The sequence below is a fragment of the Rhinolophus sinicus genome, chromosome 1 (genome assembly GCF_057876585.1).
Source record: "Rhinolophus sinicus isolate RSI-liver-muscle chromosome 1, RSI-T2T, whole genome shotgun sequence".
NCBI lineage: Eukaryota > Metazoa > Chordata > Mammalia > Chiroptera > Rhinolophidae > Rhinolophus > Rhinolophus sinicus.
Genome location: NC_142501.1, coordinates 142,160,752 through 142,182,871, shown reverse-complemented (window position 1 = coordinate 142,182,871; position 22,120 = coordinate 142,160,752). Strand labels below are relative to the sequence as shown.

The 22,120-nt window shown below is 36.3% G+C and overlaps 1 protein-coding gene across 1 annotated transcript in view; it reads left to right on the top strand.

Moving 5' to 3' along the window:
* The first annotated feature begins 646 nt into the window (after positions 1-646).
* Positions 647-22,120, top strand: part of KLB (klotho beta) — a 33,003-nt gene continuing 11,529 nt past the window's right edge. The window contains exons 1-3 of the mRNA XM_019717564.3: positions 647-1,499; positions 17,498-18,008; positions 19,908-20,176. Of these exons, the coding sequence (XP_019573123.3) occupies positions 675-1,499; positions 17,498-18,008; positions 19,908-20,176 (1,605 nt within the window). The 5' untranslated portion in view covers positions 647-674. The remainder of the gene's footprint in view (positions 1,500-17,497; positions 18,009-19,907; positions 20,177-22,120) is intronic.

Genomic DNA, 22,120 nt, shown 5'->3' with positions numbered 1-22,120 from the left:
GGATTTGTGTTAAAAGTGCATTAAATTTATAAATTAAATTGGAAAGTATTCAGTGTTTCCGCCCAAGGAGTGCTATATATTTTTCATTTATTTTCATTCAAATTTATCAATACATTTTTGTAACTTTCTTAAAATAACATTTAATAAGATTATTCTTAGATGTGTTATAATTTTTGTGGAAGTATAATATCTTACTATGTTTTCTAATTCTTTTGTTGTGTTTTGTTTTGTTTTCTAATTCTTTATTATTGGTATATAGGAATGTTACCTATTTGCATATAATATTGTTTTCCCAAAATTTGAAATAATAAAATTACCACTCAAAATCTATAAAAATAGAAAAGGCATATATTATAGGCAATAGTGTTCAAAATGTTCAGAAAAGATTTGGGTCAATATGAAAGGCTACAAAGAAAATACCGCATTTTCTATTCACTGTTGATATATATTTTAATTACACATTTGAACGATTTTCACTGATGCATTTTCATCTGATTTTTCCCATAATAAGAGAATGAAACGTGTTGCTGGCTGTAGTAGAGCCACCTCCCTCAAATTACGTTGCTCTCCATGACCCATCCTGAGTCTCACAGTTCAAGCTAATCATTGACAGAGCTTTACAATCACAAGCTTTTACTGAAGCGTTGATAAGACAGTCAAGCAGTTAGTGGCAAATGAAGCCAGTCTGTGCGGCAAGATCTCTAGGGAATGAATGGATTTTTTTCAGTACTGAAGAAAGAAACATATGCTATAGGAAAACAATGTCCAACGCGGGACTGCAAAGATCTGTCATCCTGTCAGCATTTATTCTCCTAGGAGCTGTTACTGGATTCTCCGGAGACGGAAGAGCTATATGGTCTAAAAATCCTAATTATAGTCCGGTAAATGAAAGTCAGCTGTTTCTGTATGACACTTTTCCTAAAAACTTTTCCTGGGGCGTTGGCACTGGAGCATTTCAAGTGGAAGGGAATTGGAAGACAGATGGAAAAGGTCCTTCTATATGGGATCATTTCGTCCATACACACCTTAAAAATGTCAACAGCAATGATAGCTCCAGTGACAGTTACATTTTTCTGGAAAAAGACTTGTCGGCTTTGGATTTCATAGGAGTTTCTTTTTATCAATTTTCCATTTCCTGGCCAAGGCTCTTCCCTGACGGAATAGTAACAGTTGCCAACGCAAAGGGTCTGCAGTACTATAATACTCTTCTGGACTCTCTAGTACTTAGAAACATTGAACCTATAGTTACTTTATACCATTGGGATTTGCCTTTGGCACTGCAAGAAAAATATGGGGGGTGGAAAAATGAGACCATAATAGATATCTTCAATGACTATGCCACATACTGTTTCCAGACATTTGGAGACCGTGTCAAATATTGGATTACAATTCACAATCCATATCTAGTTGCTTGGCATGGGTATGGGACAGGTATGCATGCCCCTGGAGAGAAAGGAAATCCAGCAGCTGTCTACTCTGTGGGACACAACCTGATCAAGGTACTGTATAGCTGGCTTCATATTGTAGCTTCAGAATATAAGGGGCAGGAGTTAAAAAAAAGAAAGACTAAGAAATGTATCCTCTGTTTAAAAAATTATCTTTGCTGAAATCAACTCAACTAATTTTAGTCGAACTCACAAGTTCATCCTCAAATTTCATATATAAAGTTGTATATTTTTATTTATCCATGCTAATATTCATGTATTAATCCAATTATTATCCTTAAAAGTTGCGCTTTCTACCAAAAAAAAAAAGTTGTGCTTTTTAAATTATTTAACTATTTTAAAATCTACAGTTATACATTAGAGTATGAGAATATCAATATACTTGCATTCTGTGGAAAACATTACTTCATAAATTTAATTATTGAAACTCTTTTATGACAACATGCAGCCAATTCAGAATTAGGTTAAGACATGACCATTTCATATATGTATTTGTTGTTACTATTGCTATTCTTAGTGGTACTTAGCTATATAGGAAGCTAAATAAATGTTAGCTAACTGATACATATTAAATACAGGAATTGAAATAAATGTACTTCACAATTGGTTTTATTTGTGCTACATAGCAGAAAAGATGAGATTAATTGTTCTAGGGGTTAAAATTAAATTAGTAATATAAAAAGCTGGGAAGAATATGCTCTACTAAGTGTTTTAAAGCAGTATAGTTCAAAGCTTAGAGTTTATGTTGGGAAATGTTAAAATTATTAAACATTAGTGAAAATGTAAGCAAAATAATAGTTACTATTCATTGAGTGTTTACTATGTGCCACAGACTACATTAAATATTTTGCATGCATTATCACATTTAATCTTCATGATAAACTTATGAACTAGATCCTATTATTATGCCCATTTTAAAGATGGGGAAATTGAAGCTTAGTGAGATTAAATAATTTGCCCATGGTTATGGAGTAAAATGCAGCTGTTGTGAGAATGGTGTTTATAAATGACAACATAATTAAACACTAACTGTCTTTATTAAGAATGTCTTTAAAAGAGTGATCTTTGGGGAATTTTTAAGAGATTTGCCTCACACTGAGCCTGATATCTAGAATCAGGTTTAACTGTTTGAGTCAACTAGTTTACTTGGGAAAATAAATTACTCTAGACATCTGTTACATATTGAAAATGGGTTTCATAATGTGCTAGGAGAAGTAATCTGATTTCTAATAATCAAATGTTAAATACATAGAAATAGAAAAATAGGAACATAAAATTACTCCATGTCTAAATTTGCACATACAAAAATATCTGCTAACCCTTCTTTGTGAAATTTCTGGATTATTATACGTGTGCATTGTACTATGATTCAGTCATATCTTCTCTTGAAGTAAACAGGTTGCATATGATTTCAAGGTCATTTACCTATCTTTGAATAGAGCTGTATATAGAACATATTAATGTGTGGGTATACTGTGATTTGGGAAATAATACCTTAAAGGGGAGAAAACTTATAGCTATTAACTATGACTATTATGCATATATAAGTTAGAAAACTATTCACTTTATCTAATTCTTTTATTAAAACAATACATGCTCATGGAAATTGAGGAATACCAGATTGTACCAAAGGATAGAGTGAAAAAGTTAAATTCCTCTCTCCCTCTCCACCTGACAATCCCAACCTTGAAGAAACTACTGTTAATAGTTTCTCATATAATCTATTTAAAGTTTTCTACCCAAATATATGTACATGTATGTTTATTTAACCTTTTTCTTTTAAAATATTCTAAATTGTTGAAAGTTTTTGGTTACTGGAAAAATGTTAACAATTAGAATTTTCATGAAAAATATATTTAGTGGTTAATTTAAAGCCTCAAAAACTGTCTATTTGATCAAAAACAGACAGAAAAAAGTTGTAAATAGCAAATAGATACTGCTTCCAAACTTAGCATAAAAAATGCTACACTTTCAAATGTTTTGCGTTTTCCTCTAATTTGAGATAAACTATGCCTTTAACACGAAATTAGCACTCTGACAGTGAGGTAAATTTTGTTTTAAACTGAGGGATCACATTTTTAAATTGTTGTGTTTTTCAGATAATTTCTTCCACCTCTTTAAAATTTCTAAATCACTAACCTAAATAAGGACTGTAAGGGGCCCCTTGAAATCAGTCAGAAAGTGAAATACGCTGCATAACCCAGTGACTTATAGCACCAGAGAGAAATCTTGCAATGGTTTGGTAGCCCGAGGTGAACTTGTTCTTCCCACTTGTCCCCTCTCTGCCTTTCCTTTAACAGAGAAAAGATTAACTTAATATTTTATGTTGCAATAAAATATTTATTCCTTATTATGCCACCCTGTGGCCAAGAGGAAGCATTCTTTATGATTAATTTTTAGTCCAAGACCATTTATTGAGTTAAAAAAAAAAGTCTCATATAAAACTAAGTTCATGGGTGCATGTAGACCACTTTATTCCCCAATTCTCAGATATTGAAAAGATTGCATAGTGGCTACTGGGGTCTTTTAAGTTCCAGGATGAACTTTGAAACTCCATCTCAGTCTGAAATGTCCTGGTTTGGAGGAAACCTGAATTGTCTAGCCAAGTCCCAAGACTAACCTGAAATTTAGATTCCACTTAATTTATCTGTAATTTGTGCAACAACCTTGCCAAGTACCTATTATTATCCCCATTTGACAGAATGATATTTCTAACATGCATCATATCATGCCCCTGCATAAGATCCATTAGTGACTCCCCAAAGCTTTTGGGATAAAGCCCCAATTTTTCATCAAGATCTTCAAGACACAACCCTGACCACCATTCCTGCCTCCTTCCTGGCCACTTTCCCATCCCCTCACTAATGCTAACTCCTTGCACCCACACTCCACTATAATGCACAACTAGCAGTGTCTTGATTTTGCCTTACTATTCCTCTCCACTCAGCCTCTACTAGTGCTCTATTCAGCTAGAATGCCCTTCTTACTCCCTGCTTTGCCAATACAAACTCAATTCAGGCAGCCACCATCTCTAAGTTATTCTTGACCAATTAGAGTTAGTGCCCCACTGAGGGCTCTCATAATAAGATGTGCATAGCATTCCTCCATATGATACTTTTCTGTCTCCCCAACTAGACCGAGAGTGCCTTGAAAGGAGAAGCTGTTTTTCATTTGTCTTTATGTTTCCAGTACCTTGCACAGAATATTAGGTACATGCTAGGTATAAACGTTTGCTGAATGAGTGATTTAGGACTTCTATCTTAAACCTGTAATCAAAGACCCAATCTCAAGTTCAAAATTCATATTTCACTGCATTATTGCTAATTCCTGAAATTGCCTATATTAATTCAGTGGTGTATTAGTCAGGTCTCTTTTGGTTGCAAATGACAGAACCCTAATTCAAGTTAGCTTAAGCAAAAAATGAGCCATTTCCTGGCTCGGTAACCAAATCACAGGGATAAATGGACCCAGTAACGAGGACACTCTCAGAGGTCCTTTGTATCACTCTTTCATGTCCATTTTTTTCTTGTGGATTGGCGTCTCTCCTTTGTAGAGGAAAGATTTCTCTCTCCCAAGTTCAGTTTTTAAAATTCCAAGCTATTTGGCCTATGCCCTCATCCCTCAGATCAGCAAAGCCCCAAAGTCTCATATTAATACAAGCAGTAATAGAGTCTATTTTCATTTTATTTTTAGATAAATACAAATGCATAATAATTTAAATATTTGTTATTTCTCCCCTACTTAAAATGGAACATTGAGAGTCTCTGAGTAAACATGCAGAGGTTGAGGGAGATGAGTTTGCTCATGAGATGGTAGCTCATTCATTTTATTATTCCACTAATTACTGCCAGCTTCCATGATAGCTTTGATCAATTCATGGCTTTAAATTACTATCTTTCATAGACATATACTGTTTATGTAATACCAGGATTTCTCAACCTCAGCACTATGGACATTTTGAGCCAGACAGTTCTTTGTTGTGTCTTGTGCACTGTAGTATATTTAGCAGGTTTACCCACTAGATTCCAGTAGTACTCATGTCCCCAGGGTTGTGACAACCAAAAATGTCTCCAGACTGCTAAATGTCCCCGGGGAAAGGGGGGTGACAAAATTGCTCTCCCTTCCCTCCCTTGAAAACCACTGACATACCTATAACAGACAACTGGTTAAAGGCATGAAAAGCAAGGACATTGAAATATAACCAGCATGAGGGACACAATAAACTATAATAATTTACAAAATTGCCTCAAGGAGATTTTCACCAAACCTATAAGTTGCAAACATAAACTCAAAATTAATTTATAGTATACCAAGATTTTTTAGGAGAAGAAACAATACTTTAAGAAATATTAAATGAGGAAATAATGTTGGTGATTATATCTAGTTTGACTTTTCACATAATTGGGAATAACGACTGTCCCTATTGGCTTTGTGTTATTTGTGAAATACTTGAAAGAGCTGCCCCAAACCATTTCTCTTTTATACGTAGTTATTTACAAACAAACACTAAACTTATTTTTTGAAAGCTTGTACTTTTTTAAAAAGCAAAATTTAAGAATGTAAGCAAAATGTTATAGAAACAATAAAAATTGTTGCCATAACATCGTGTTTTCACAAAGTTTAGTTTTTTTGTGTGTATCACTTTATATTGGCCTTTTTGCTGGCTTTTTTGTTTGTTTGCATATCCAAGCACCACATGTACTATTATTTATTTAAAATTTTTCCTATAAAATGTTAATTTTGAAAGGAAACTTTATATCTTACTAAATATGAGACCAATATTTTCTAATACCCTTAAAATAAATACATAACATTTAAAATTTAAAAATTAATTTTTTTATACCTAGTGTCATCTCCTATACAAAAAGAGATAGGTGTACCAGACTTGGAAAACACCACAAAACGTGTAAATTTTACTCTACATTTTAGTATACATTTTGTCCTAAAACCAAATACGGGATGTCATTTTAAAACGTGTCATAAAATGCTTTTTCTTACATAATTAAAATAATTTAAATAATGAAATCGTGTTTAATAGATGGTAAAATGCCAATACTTATGTTTGTTTGTATATTATGAGTATTTTAAATATCCATAATTTATTTTCTGAATATTTTAAATAAACTTTACAATCTTTAAATAGACTTACATAAATAAGATGTCAACAGTGTTTTGTATACTACACACAAATGATGAAATGATTTTTTAAATTCCTCAGGGATTCAAGAGATTACTTAATATTGTGAAAGAGGCTTTCAGGACAAGAAATGTTAGGAAACACTAATCTAGGTCAAGGCCTGACTAAGTTGTTCCTGAGCCTGGGATATTTATTTCTTCCCTATTTTTCCAGCTCTTTGAGAAACTTTGCCTTAGCATTTCTTGGCACCATTCCCTCAGAGAAACTCGTACAAGGGATGGGTATGTGTTAGATATTCAATGAATAATTCAATTGATTATTTGCTATTCAAAGAAGATCTACCTTGTCCCAGAAAGGATTTAAAATTGCAATTGAATAGAACTGTATTTCAGACACACATACACCCCAACACATACGTACTTAAACATAAACAGGTAGTCTTTTCAGAACATGAACTTAATTATGTATGCCTGTTTCTATGAAAAATTTTCCATTAAAAGTACATCTTGAATGCAGAATTTTGAGTTGCAGAATGTTGACAAGTCTTAAAGCTGAGTTATGTGTTCATAAGCGTTCACTATACTATTATTTCGATTTTTGTGTATTGTGACAATTTCTACAATTAAAAGTAAAAACTAAAATAGAATAAAATAAAACAATTGCCGCTATATAGTTCTTAAAGGCTCTGTCAAAATTCTTAACCAAAATTTAGTATGAAAACTGCAAACACAGCTGTGAAAAAGCCACCATCCACATGATTAATAATAGCTAAGGCTTCTTTACCAACAGACTACTGCAACTGCTTTCTTAACCAAGAAGACTGCAGTGTTTCACAGGCACATTTATATAGATTAAACGTCATTTTAAAATCTGTTCTGCCCAATCCCCTACAATATCTTGAAGACTGTAATATTTTGAAATGGAAATACTAGCAGAATCCTTTTTTAGTCTGTCTTGGTTAGATAGAGGCAAAATTTTCAAAGATCATCTGAAATGATGTTTTTACAATAAAAGAAAGGAATATTTTAAAACTCCCTTGCTAAAGTTGGGTTGCAAGACAATAACATACAAAATTAATTTTTGCTAAATCTCGTAGCTAAAAATCTAGCCCAAGCTCTTCTGTCAATGATGAGCAGAAAAAAAGAAGCTTAAGAAAAAAACCCAAAGAACTTGTCATTTGCTACCTTTCACCACCTTCCTCTCCCACCCCAAAAAAACCCACAAAAACAAATGGGACAACAGAGGTTGGTCTTAATTCTTAAAGTGGAGGATTGAGATAATTACTGCAGATAACTTTTTGATATTCTATAATACTATTCTTAATTATTATTATTATAAGAATATGTTATTGCATACCTACTGTAGTGTCAGAAACTATACTAGGTACTTCTCATATATTATCTCATTTAATTCTCACATCAACCCTAAAGGTAAGTATTCTTATAGTCATTTTATAGGTGATGAAACTGAAGCCAGAGAAATTGGCCTGAGGTTACACACCTGTACAAGTGTGCTTTTACTCCATAAAAGTGTCAGAGCCAAAATGCAAATCTTATCTGTCGGAATCCACGCCAGCAAGGTTTAATGATATGAATTAGCTACCCAGCTTCCATGAAGAATTTACAGCTTAAAACCCATGGCAGCCATTTGTGTTGATACTGACTCAACAGATATTTGACTTCACTTTGCCTATGTAAAGGCCAAAACAATCTATCTACATGTTTTATTTGTCCACAAAATCTATGAACAATTTATCCCTGACTCATACATTAACATGAGGCTTTTCATTTGTCCCCATGAGTTTAATTTTCATTTGCTCAAAACTTTAGTGTTCCATGAAAGTGATGTTAAATCACATATGTGTGCCCCTGGCAATACCATCTAAAGTGATTCATTTTATTAGCGAATGCATAGTACCTATATTATAATCCCGACTCACCTGCATTAGGACCTAAGACACCTCTAACAAAACAGAAAATAATGATCAAACAAGTTAAAACTAGCACTCTTACAGATGTTTCTAATCAAATTTGAATAAAAGATAAAACCCGCTTGCAAGTAAGAATTGCCAAAGACAGATTCTATAACCAGAATACCATGTTAGATATAAGAATCATGTAAAAAACCTATTTGTAGATGAAAATTGGTATCTAAAACCTTCAAGAGAGCAATATTTACTTTTTCTAATCATTAAGTAGAAAAAGTTACACTTCAGTGAATGATTAACAAGAGTTTAAATAAATGTAATTATAAATGCTCAGAGAATAACATTGTGATCATGTTTAAACAGCTTGATTTGATATGAATACTCTCATATCATACATGGAAAATTAGGCCCAACTGGAGATCAGAAAATATTGAGTAATGGCAACAGAACTACATATGATGAACCTATGAAACGAGGAAAACTTTACATTAATTTATAGTATAAAATAAGTCATTTAATTGCATATATAAATCTTATTGAGAAAACTCAACTTTAGAAAATAGCCTATGTTAAAAGAAAAAAGCTATTGAACATTAACAACGATTCTTGCTGAAAAGTAGTCGGGATGCTGTGAATAGATCAGAACCATTTAACTTACTAACCAGTAATGAGTGCATCACAGAAGTAATTAAAGTGGTTCTAGGTACAGTGGTATCTCGGTTTTCGGCCATCTCTGTTGACAAACATTTCAGTTTATGAATGCCGTAAACCCGGACGTAAACGCTTCGGTTTTCGAACACGACTCAGAAGTCGACATGTCACACGGCTTCCACTGAGTGCAAGATCCTGAGGCCTAGCTGTCAGCTGTTTTCGAATGTTTCAGAACTTGTGGATTACGTTCGAAAACTGAGGTACCACTGTAATCTGGTAGTGCTACTTGAAAATGTTTGGGACAGGGGAAGCCTTGAGGCTGGTGAAAACCAGGATCTTTTAGTATTTGTGGAGTCCATGAGTTGGTTCTTCATAGGATCATATCTTGACCAGAGATTATGTGACTGAATCTTAAATAAAGGGCTGGGGTTTACCGTTATCAGATCTTCTTTCGCGTTAACTACATATGCGTTGTATGCCTCCTTCTTTTACCTTTAAATATCAACATACTGTTATGGAGTAAACAAACATTATTTAATATGTAATGGAATCCAGAGTAACAACTTTTTATTTGCTTCTGTTTTTTCCTCTGAAATTTCTGGAACTTTGAAGAAACTGAAGAGTGATAGCATACAGCAATTAAATTCACTGACAGAAACTATCTGCTTCAACCAATTCTCTTGACTTTCTTAAATTACAAAAATAATGCATTTTTACTGCAAAACATTTAAACAACACATAAAGACACAAAGTTAAAAATGAAGTGTCCTCTTTTCTTACTCCCTAACTCCATATCCCAGAAGTAACAACTGCTAGCAGCTTGCTTGATATCCAAATATTTGTCTATGTATATACATAAACACATATATAGTCAAAATAAGTTTTACAGAATTCAAATCATATTACTACAGTAAGTTTTGGTTATCATTTCTGATTAATTGAAACATAAAATTATACTGCTTTTTTTTAAGTTATTTCTGTACTTCCCTCTCCTATTAGAGGTCATAAGTCATCTAAATGCAGGAGCTACATGTTAATCTTTTTTCTAAATGCCAATCATAGTGCCTTGTATTTGTTAAATAAGTGTTTGCAGACCTGAATTTAAGGAAATAATCAGTATAAATGAAAAGTAAAGAAAAGTATAAAATAATAGCTGTGGGTTGAAGGAAACTCAGATAAATAAAAATGATGTATCTAAACTCGCTTTTGATGATGTGTATAGTTTCTGTAAGGGAAAAAAGTTAAACAGAATAGAAGGTAATACTGATGAATTATCTGACTGGGCACTGAGGCAATGCTTCAGGGGGAGCAGCGGGATGAAGGCCTAATCAAACCATGACTTTCAGACAGCTTCTTTCCTTAGTGGGTTCTCAGCACCCAAACACAGCTTTCTCAGTCCCCCACCTTTTTTTTTAATGCCGTGGCTGTTACATACCCCTTGCAGTTTCATAGCCTATTCAATCACACTTGTGTCTAAAGCGTAAAAGTGTGTTTCAAAGGCACATAATTTAATTTGCACAATGACATGACAGTGAACTAGAAGACTGAAGTACTTAGTTCTAATTCTAGCTTTGCCAGTAACTGAAACTTTGGGTAGGCTATTTATTTGGGGGGGCTTCAGCTTCTTAATCTATAATAGAAAAAATATTTAATTGGACCAAGTGACTTTCAAGGTCCATTCCCTACTTCTAACCAGCAGGCAAGAGCACAGAACTTGGAGCAATACAGCCAGGGTTACAATGCAGCTTAACTCATGAAACTAGACAAGTTACTCTCCACCCCTTGGTTTCCTCTCCTCTAAAAAGGGAATACAGCACCTACCTCAAGAAATTTAAATGAGGATTAAATGAGCTAGTGCATGGAAAGCATTTGGAATAGTGCCTGGCACATTTGGCACTAGATACATGTTAGTTCTTATTACTATTGATATTTTTAATTTTCTATGGTTCTTTAATCACTATTCTGTTATATTTGGTTATAAAAGTCACTCATCTTTAAGAACCATTTAATTATGACTTGTTTGAAGGTGATGATGTGTTAAACACTATGCACGCAGAGCATCCCTGCCCTGTCAGGCTAACATTGACAGTGGTGTAAATGTCGCTATCCTCTGGCAAGTGTAGAAGTAAGGGATTCGTTTCCTCTGGTACCAGTGAGGACAGTATCCAATGCCAATATTGCTGGTTCTAGGAAAGAGGCACAGGCAATCACACATAAATGTTACGTGCTGTGCTAGGCATTTGGACAACTACATGGTTTTCTGAGCACCCCAAATTTGTTGGCCGGTCCTCCAGGACCTTTCTAGGTGATCCTGAATTCCAGACATACATAGATATTTTCCACTCGGTATGCAGGAGTGCAAGATGGTTCTCTCATTCTAGGACTGTTTCGTTCTTTTAATAACCAAGTACAACAGAAAGAAAATAAAATTTTAAAACAGTATGTTGTGGTTCATGTCCAGTGGACTTTCCCCAGCAGCTTCAAAATTTAGAATTTGTGGGACATACAGAAAGCAGGATGGTTTAATAAAGTGATCAGGGAGGCCTGGGTTCAAAGCCTAGCTCCACTAGTATCCAGGCTCTGGGAATTTCAGTTTCTTCTCTAAAATGGGAAAAATAAAAACTGCCTTGCAAAGGCTGTATTATCAAAACTATATGTCAGGTGACCGACAACCTAGTTGACCCATAGTGGGTATTCATTCAACAAGTATTCTATGCCAGGTTCTTCCTGGGGATCTGTGTGTCCAACTATGGACAAAACAGATATAGTCCCTGCACTCAGGAAGCTCGTAGGCCAAACATGGACTTACATTGTGTGGGCCTGAGACAATCTGGGGGCCCTTTGCAAGAAAAAAAATACAAAATTATAAACATAAAAGTTGGTACAAAAGTGAGTATTTATTTAGAATTTTAAAAAAAATGTTACAACAAATTACTTAGAGATGCAGGTTCCTTTTTTTCTGAGGTCTCTTTAGGGAATTTATCAAAAATACTTACCTGGAAATGCTTCTAATCACCTAGTCCACCTAGAACTTTTTACAGGGACCCATGCAAGTCAGCGGCCCTGAAGCTTCAGCTTCCTTAGGTTTGTGGTAAATTTGCCTTTGCTGTAGGCCCCAAAATCGTAGCTCTTATTTTTGTTATTGTAATAATTATATTATTTGTAATTTCCAGAGTGGTTTCTACATGGCTATCTTTAACTCTTCATTCCTAAATCCTGAGGAAAGGCTTCAAGTCACTAATCTAGTCTATTTTTAACTTCAATTATATTCTGAGATATGGTCCTTTTGCATGAAACAAATTAGTAACAGGATTAGTATTGTTAATTTAGTAATAACAGAAAGCTGAAAATATCATTCTACCCTCTGCAAAATTGGCATGCAAATGTTTTCCCTGGGCAAGGAAGCTGAACTTCAGTAAAGCACCAATTTGCTAATACTAATTTCTTCTGAGCTCCCTTCTAATATCTGAGCTGCTTCATTTAATTAATTATGAACTTTATTCTACATCTTTCTCCTTTTGTATTGCCAGGCTCAGGCATTTGTATTCTGGCTCAGGCATTCATTGAATTTAGCAATAATATAATAGAAATCAGAATTTATAAACAATAATAGCACCATTATTTTGAAGGAACAAATATTATTAGAGTTTAGTTTTTACATTCCTATAGGGAAATCTTGAAGCTATGCAAACTGAGAACAATCAATGATTTGTTAAGATTATTTTAAAATAGGAGGAAGTATTTTCTTTATGTAAGGTGGTAACTTTTATTAATATTTAAATTCTCTCCTAAGAATAATAAGGATAATAATATACAGTTTCTAAGAGAATTTCAAGATTGTGGGGGGGGATTAAATAACAGTCACATAACATATTTTAAGGAAATAATAGTAACATAATTTTTTAACAATGAACAGTTAAGTTCACATATCTTAAGTACCCAATAAATATTTGTGGAATGCAGAATGAATGTTATATAATCTGGAAGAGCAACAATTATAATTAGTAGAAAATAATACAAAGAAGTGATGAGTAGATGAAACAAAAGGAATCAAACTGAAATTAATCCCAGACCAAATAGATAATGAATAAAACTCAATTGGCTACAAAAAAATCAAATGAGAACAAACATGTTAGCCATGAAATTCGAGAGGTAAGGGAGAACCCTCTTCATGCCCACACAGATTCCCTACCATTGTTTTCCATAGTTAGTTAAATTATTTTCAGCTTGCTCTTTCAAAGTACTTCAAATTTACATTTGTGTAGTTTCCATAGGGTCTTCACATGTTACCTCATTCCATCTTCACCACAATTCTCTAGAGTGTTTATTTTTAGCTCAGTATAATGGAGGAGGGAACTGAGGCTGCTGAGAGGGAAATGATTTATCCAAGATCATAAAGCTAATCAGTAGCAGGGCCAGTACTAGAGACTGGGTGTCCTGCTTTCAAGACCCAGGTCTGTCCTCTCTAGTACCATGTAGGTAAGTAGCACCTTTATATCATTCTTGATGGCCATTTATCCCTAAAAAGAGCAATCTATGTTTCAAAATAGATTGTCAAAGAACACTCACACCAAAGGACAAAATGTGTGGAAAGCAATTCAGAGTTATGCAAAACGACTTTAAAAATTGTTAGACAGTCATTTCTGGGATTAACTAAAGGAAATAAATCAAACATATTAAAAGCTATTTGGCCAAAGTTAGTTATTACAACATTATTTATGACAGGAAAAGGGAAAGAGAGAAAAGAAGGAAGGAAGGAAGGAAGGAAGGAAGGAAGGAAGGAAGGAAGGAAGGAAGGAAGGAAGGAAGGAAGGATCTATCAAAAGAGATGACTAAATAAATCATATTTCAGCAAATTGGTGAATTATCATACTGTTAAGATAATTAGGAAGAGTAAAAACAATATGCAAAACATTCAAAGTAATTTTAGCTGGGAAAAGCTGGAAGAGAACACAGAACTATGTGCTGTGATTGTGGAGGTTTATAGTTAATTTTTTTAATAGTTTTTATTTGATACTTTATTACATCACTTTAACAATAAACAAGTTTATAGTTCACATGAAGATACTTTGGCCAAAGTGTGACTAAAATCATGCACAGATTTGGAAATTTAACTTTTGACAAATGATTGGAGGTTCCTTAATATAGACACGGATAACATGCTGGGTTTGCTTATCTGTCTTCCACCCATGCCTTCCACAAGTGTCCTGCCATGTCTTCCTGACCTCTAATCCCTTCTTCATTTTTGTTTCTAAAGTTATGCCAGCTATCTTATTTGCCTCCTATCATCCATTGAACTTATCTGAGTCTGGATATCCAGGGGCATCAAAGAGAACTGCTACACTAGACTAGCAGCTGTCTCTCAATGACATGAGCCCCTGATAGCTGGCTCAAAACGAAAAAGCGGCTAACTTCCCCTTTAAGCTACTGAATCTAAAGAACAAAGGTTGAAGCTCCCTTAAATCAATCATTCCAAAGGTAGATGGCCTTGTACAGATAGAGGGTAACCTTGGAAAATCCCAGAATAACTATTGTGCAAGGTTGCAGGGCCCAGGTTGCATTCCCCTACCAATCCCAGTTTAGTTTTCCCAACAGCCCACCTTTATGAGCATCAGACCAAAGGACATATGTAGCTATCCCTGTTTCATCAAGATCTATGTCAAATTCACTATCTCTGACTAATACTTTTTACCTTGTTACTTAGCAAACAGGATCAAGTTATAACTATAAGCACCACCCAAAGAATCTCCCCCACATTCTCTACATGAGAATGGAGGGCTGTCTTCAGCCCAGAGCAGATAACCCTCGATACCTTGATAGCCTATGCAAATAGTAGCAAAGGTGAAAGAAACACTGTGAAACACGAAGGTCACCTTGAGGCATGACCATATGTATGTGTGTGTGTGTGTGTGTGTGTGTGTGTGTGTGTGTATGTGTGTATATGTATATATATATATATCCAGAAAACTTGCTTGGGAAGGTATTGCAAAAGTATGTCTGTTGTTTTCTAAGCTGTCCTGTTGCTCACTAAAATGCTGATGCAACAAAGACTTTATCATAACTTAGGTCATCTTTCATATAATTACTGAAATATGCAACAGAACGTCTATTTTAAAGAAATTCCCCCAACACCACCCCCACCTTTCTTTTTCCTATTAGGGCTAGTTCACTGCTAGTAGGACTGGTTTAATGAATTTTTACTGATTCCATCTCACTCTCCCTTTAGTGTCTGATGGCATCATATTTGCAAGGCAGCTAGTTTCTGGCTCAGAATCCTACATGTGTTCAGAGCTTTACAGTTTATACATTGAAGGTGCGCAATAGCCCTGAAGAGACGTACTGATCACTGAGGTTTTTGGTGGATGAAAGCACTAGGAATTAAGAGATCGATTAGAATAAAGCAAAGAATGCCCCTTTTGAATTCTGGTAAAGCCTGACTGCTTTTGTTTCAAATCAGAAAAAAAGGTGGTTCTCCAGACTTTAGATTGTAATTCCAGGCCCAGAAAAGCCCAGAAACAGTGGCTAAGACCACTTAAGGTGGAGTCTGTCCCTGGCTCCCAGAAGCTGGAACCTAAGGTTGGAGACAGGGGAGGAAGCTACAGTCTGAACAACTTGTCTGAGAGGAGAGCATTCTTAAGGATGCTTGGGAACATTTGGGCGCTAAATGGTTCCAGGATTTCCAGTGAAAACCAAGGAAGACCAGGTAGACAGAGGGGTAATACCTCGAGGCATCTACTTCAGAAAAATCTTTCAGGGAATGATTTAAATTAGCTCTTCTTGCATAAAGCAAAGAGGCACCAGTTTTGGAATCCTCACCCCTTATATTAATGCCTACCTTTCCCCACTCTATCCGGATTTATGGAACATTTTTGGTGTCCACGGGCTCTATTAAGTTTGAACCATTGTACATATTTGATTGTTACTGACCTACAAAAAGGCACTTTCAGATAATTCAATCCAATATAAAGCATCTCTAATGAGCAAAAGGAAGTTAAGGAACAAAACTGAAAGCAGACATTGTGGGTTAAAAGTAAGGGTTTGTACGCTTGTTTCAGAAACAGCCAAATAGAGGAGAAATTGGGAAACCTGGGAAGAGGCAAGCAAGTCAATGGCTGAGGGAAAGAGAGATGGACACAGATAAAGGATAATTTTATGACTGGCACTTGTAATGTGGGTTTGGGCATTTCACTGGCCTAGAGTCCTGCACTGGAGATCTTCACGTTTGCTTCTCCTTCTGATTATAGTTCATGGCTCTTTACAGAACCGTGCCTTTTGGCTTTTCATTATTTTTCATTTCATGTTTTATTTTGTGCCATTTTATATGTTTCTTGTTCACCCAGTTCAGTCTCATTTCCCCAATAAGATTATTGGCTCCTGAGGGCAAGTTCCTCTGACACTTATTTCAGCCTCTCAAGGCCGGCAATATAGGCACTGAGTTAGCACTCATACCTATTACATAGACTGGACACCAATCACGAGGCTCTGCTATAAGAGCTCAACCAGAAATGTAAACTCCGGGAGGACCAATAATAGTAACCTAGGCAGCAGCTCCTCGGTGATCTATTCTGTGCTACATACTTAATATATACATTAGCTCTACATCTAACAACAATTTTTCCAAGGGCATTTTTTTTAACTTCATTTTACAGCAGAGAATACTAAGACATTTCAGAAAGGTTAAGTGACTTATCTAAGGCCACACAGTAAGTACCTGAACCTCAAGCCCAAGTGTGCTGACCTCAAGGCCCACACTCTTTCCACTGGTTTTCTACGTTGTGCATGTCTGCCACCCATTTATAATAGTAACAATAGCTAAGGCTTATACTGAGGTTACTTTTTACCAGGAAGTGTTCTAAGGCCCATTATATGCACTAATTCATTCACTCCTCACAAGCCTAGAAGATGGACTCTATTATTATCCATTTAAAGCCTGCATTGTCCTGAACTTCTAAATTAGGTCCAAAAGGAGATTCTGTAGAACAACAAAAGATCACTGCTCTGTCTTTTTATCTGGAGAAAGAAACCCTATAATACACATAGTAGCTCACATTCACCCAGCCTCAAGAGGGCCCAGCAAAGGAGCCAGACAAAAGAGAAGTAAGATGGAGCTTGGACTAGGGCAATCTGCTTGCCCCTCAGCAATCCTGTAGAAGAAGCTTTAGGTTGGAGACACAGGGAAGTGGACAGAGAGTCGAATTTGAGGTCATCAGGGCTCGCTGGCAGCTTCCCCCTGCATCTCCCTGTGCTTCATGAATTTGTTCATGGAAAGACCTTCGACCAGCCAAGTCACAACCCTTGTAAGGACAATAAAGATTAATAATATTTTCTTCTTCTTAGGCTCATTCGAAAGCTTGGCATAACTACAATACAAATTTCCGCCCACATCAGAAGGGTTGGTTATCGATCACGTTGGGATCCCACTGGATTGAACCAAACAGATCAGAAAACATGACAGATATACTCAAGTGCCAACAGTCCATGGTTTCTGTGCTCGGGTGGTTTGCCAACCCTATCCATGGGGATGGTGACTATCCAGAGATGATGAAAAAGGAGTTGCTCTCCATTCTGCCCCCTTTTTCTGAAGCAGAGAAGGACGAGGTGAGGGGCACAGCTGACTTCTTTGCCTTTTCCTTTGGACCCAACAATTTCAAGCCCCAGAATACCATGGATAAAATGGGACAAAATGTGTCACTCAATTTAAGAGAAGTGCTGAACTGGATTAAACTGGAATACGGCAACCCCCGAATCTTAATTACTGAGAATGGCTGGTTCACAGACAGTCATGTGGAAACAGAAGATACCACAGCAATCTACATGATGAAGAATTTCCTCAACCAGGTTCTGCAAGGTTGGTTGCATATTGGCTCAATTTAAAAAATTAAATCAATGAAATATGCTATAGCATATTTAAAGTCACCTTTGAATATATGGTTGCTGTTGTTGGTGTTGGATTTTTGTATTGTCCAATGTTGACAGAATTTTTTAATGTTACTCTCATGTCCTTTTCTGGTAAGTTTGAGAGAAAAGTAATTTCAGAGTGTAGATACATCCTTAATGGGCAATACGATGCTGTCTCATTCTTTTAAAAGGACGTAATGCTAAAAGAGCTATGTCCAAAGTTTTCTAGCAGTAGTACTTTAAGATGTTGAAAGCTTTTTTTGAAATTGTCTCCTTTCACCTTATTACATGACTAAATGATTAAAAAAAGAAAAGTCTGAAGACAAAGAAGGAGCTGTGAATGGCAAAGATGAATAATTTCTATTGCTCCTGGATATTGTTCTGACCCTTACTTATTCCTTCATTCCTTTTCCATTACTCAAGGAGTGATATCTACAGGTGACTGTTATATGGAGATGGAAGGAGAACTGACTCTGGGTGGTAAACACACAATGTGATATATAGATGATGTATTACAGAAATGTACACTTGAAACGTATGTAACTTTACTAATCATTGGCACCCCAATAAACTTGAATTTAAAATATAAATAAATAATGGAGCAGAAGACACGCTCAAATTATGATGGTTCTGTCTATAGAGTTGGGCTCCATTTCATGCAAATATAAAGGAGTTGTTGGTGGATCCTTCTAAAACTCTGTACTCTCTTTAAAAGCCACAAGCCTGGAGGAAAATCCCAGGTTCTGCAGTACAGAGTGCTCAGGAAGGGTCCTCAAGGAGAGCAAGATCCTGCAGCCCAAGCTGCAGGAAGGAGTAGCATGAAACAGAGCCATACCCAGCCACAGGGCAAGACATATGGGGGATGGAGGGAGGGCTTCCAGAGCAGAGGGCCTGGGCCACATGCCATTTACTTGAGCAGAAAGGTGTCATCTCCCAGGTGTTACCATTCCACCTCTCCTCAGCATCCTATAACACCAAAGGAACTGGAACCAAGGCCTGTTAAAGTGTATATATCTCACAGGAATCTCTTGGCATGGATTTTCTCTCTTTTAGGAAAAGAGTATCAGTGATAAAACCCCAAAAATACAGAAGTGAGGCATTTCTATGAGAGAAATAAAACTTTTAGGAAAGAGAAATGGTTCATGATTGACTTGGGTATTTGTTGCTTTTAAAGTTGCTGTTGATTTTCGTGTTTTATTTTTTTACCCAATTCCTAAAAGTTATTGAATCAGAGTTTTCAAGCAAGAAAGGTCCCAAGACATCATCGTTTCCAATCTTTTCTGTTTACAAATGAGGAAACTAAAGTTAAGAAACTTGCCCAATAGCACCCTCCCACCTTCTGCCCCTCAGCCCAGTGAGTTCCTGTTCTCTTACATCATTGTACTTCTTTCTCCTCCTTATATTTACACTCATTTGTGTTAATTCTCAAAGCTGGTGTTTGTGTCCCTGAAGGGTAGTTTCATAGAAGATAGTCTGTCCACAAACAGGAACCAACCCAAGCTTGAAATGAGAAACTCTTGGTCATGAGCAAACATTGGTCCCAAAGAGTTCTGGAAATTACCATGCCCTCTGACAAAGATTTGCACACTAAATCTCAGGAATATTTTTAGTTTGATCCTTTAACTGTGTCATTCACTTGTTGGGGGGGGGGGGGCGGGCATTCTAGATGAAAATAACCGCCACTTTTCAGCTATAACCATGAAATTTCTATTTGATGTGATGGGCCTACAAATTAGGCAAAAGGTTGGTTTCACAATATACTGTCCCCTGGAATGTTGTTAGTGAAGTCATAAACATGAACTAGCATGTTTCGGCCTCCAAACATCTCTGCTTTTTTCCCTCTATGCAGCAATACGGTTTGATGAAATACAAGTGTTTGGTTACACTGCCTGGTCTCTCCTGGATGGCTTTGAATGGCAGGATGCTTACACCACTCGCCGAGGATTATTTTATGTGGATTTTAATAGTGAACAAAAAGAAAGAAAGCCCAAGTCTTCAGCACATTATTATAAACAGATCATACAAGAAAATGGTTTTACTTTCAAAGAGTCCACACCAGATGTGCAGGGTCAGTTTCCCTGCAACTTCTCCTGGGGTGTCACTGACTCTGTCCTTATGGTAAGTGGCGACTTACAAATTTACTATAAAGTGGGGCAAATAGTGCACAATATTTTATTTCATGGACTCAGTGACAGCTAAGAGAGCTGTCAGACAATTTCACATGCTGTGATAACTTGGAGGTTATGAAGGGAAGTTGGGGAAAGAGGAAGGAAGAAGAAGAGAATTAACGCTTACTGAGAGCTTTTCATGTGCCAGAACTCATGATGGAGACCTTGGTGATGGAGACGAAGAGGCCGCCCTCAGGGAGCACACAGTCCAGAGGGAACTTACAGTCATTTTTGTGAGAGGCACTTGTTAGTAGTGTCAAAATTACAGGAAAAAAATTTTAGATTTTTGTTTTGCCAAAAGTAAATCATTAGTGGGCCTTTAAGTGATTCCTGTTGTTTGATGGATTTGGGTAATTTGCCTGATGAGGTCTCTGTATCCCGGGGGGGAGGAGAGGGTGTCTCCATATATGTCTCATTCCTCAACTTCTTCAGATATTTATTCAAATGTCATGTTCTCAAAAATGCTTCCCTCCACTCCAAAAATATCATAACCCCATCAGTATCACTTCTCATCCCACTTTCCTGCTTTATTTTTCTACATAGCATTCATCACTATCTAACATACATGTACTTTACACATTCTTCTATTTCTCCAGGTTATACTTATTGATATAATTGATATACAGCACTGTATAAGTATAAAGTATACAACGTGTTGTTTTGTTACACTTATATATCACCAAAAAATTACCAACATAGTACTAGCTACCTCCTCCATACTGTCACAAAATTCCCATTTCTTCCTTGTGGAGAAAACATTTAAGATCTACTCTCTTAGCAACTTTCGAGTATATAATACAGTATTATTAGCTATAATTACCATGCTGTACATTAGAGTCCCAGAACTTGTTTTTTGGTTTTTTTTTAACTTTTATTTATTTAAGTGTGTTTTTCCAGGACCCATCAGCACCAAGTCAAGGAGTTGTTTCAGTCTGGTTGTGGAGGGCGCAGGTCACAGTGGCCCATGTGGAGATCGAACCAGCAACCTTGTTGTTAAGAGCACTGCGCTCTAACCAGCTGAGATAACCAGCCACCCCAGAACTTGTTAATTTTATAACTGGAAGTTTACACCCTTTGACCAATATCTCCCCATTTTTCTAGAGTTCCAGCCCTTGGTAACCATTTCACGCATTTTTCTTATTTATCACCTGTCTTCCCTGTTAGAATGCACACTTTCTCCACAAAAAAGTGGAGATGCTACAGGCTTTGCTGCCTGCTATATACCTTTCTAGAGCAGTGTCAGGCACATGGTAAGTGCTCAGTGTGTAGTGAATGAGTAAGGTAAACTTTAGAGCCAGTGAGACCCTACGGATCCTCTATTCCAAATCCTTCGTTTTATAGATGAGCAAAGTGAGATGCATCAATTAATAATTGAGACCTAAGTGACTTGCCCAGCGTAACAGGCAAAACTGTAAGAGGCAACCCTCAAGCCTCCAGATGCACAGTGCTCTTTCCAAAATAATAGCATAAGCCCATATTATGTGCCAACCATTTAACTGCTGTATGCACGCACATTCTCTCTGGCTAGTCTTAAAACCCTCATTTTACAGGCAAGGAAACTGAAGTTTAGGGAGGTTCCATAATTTGTCCAGGTGACCCAAATTTGTCTGTCTCCTGATCACTATGCTAGAAGACCTCACAGTACGACACTATTGCCTGTATTTGAGAAGCATATGGAAAACAACAAGATGTACAAAGGATGGGACCAGACCAAAGGGCTCAAACCTTGACTGGGCAAAGTTCACAGGTTACAAATTTCAACCCCTGTCGATATTTAAACAAGACTTTAGTAAAGGCTCAGGATGATAAAAGGGGAAAAGATACAGACAGTAATATAAACACAGTGACTCACCTTCAGTTCGTGTCCCCTACAGAGCCACCTACTTCATTCCTA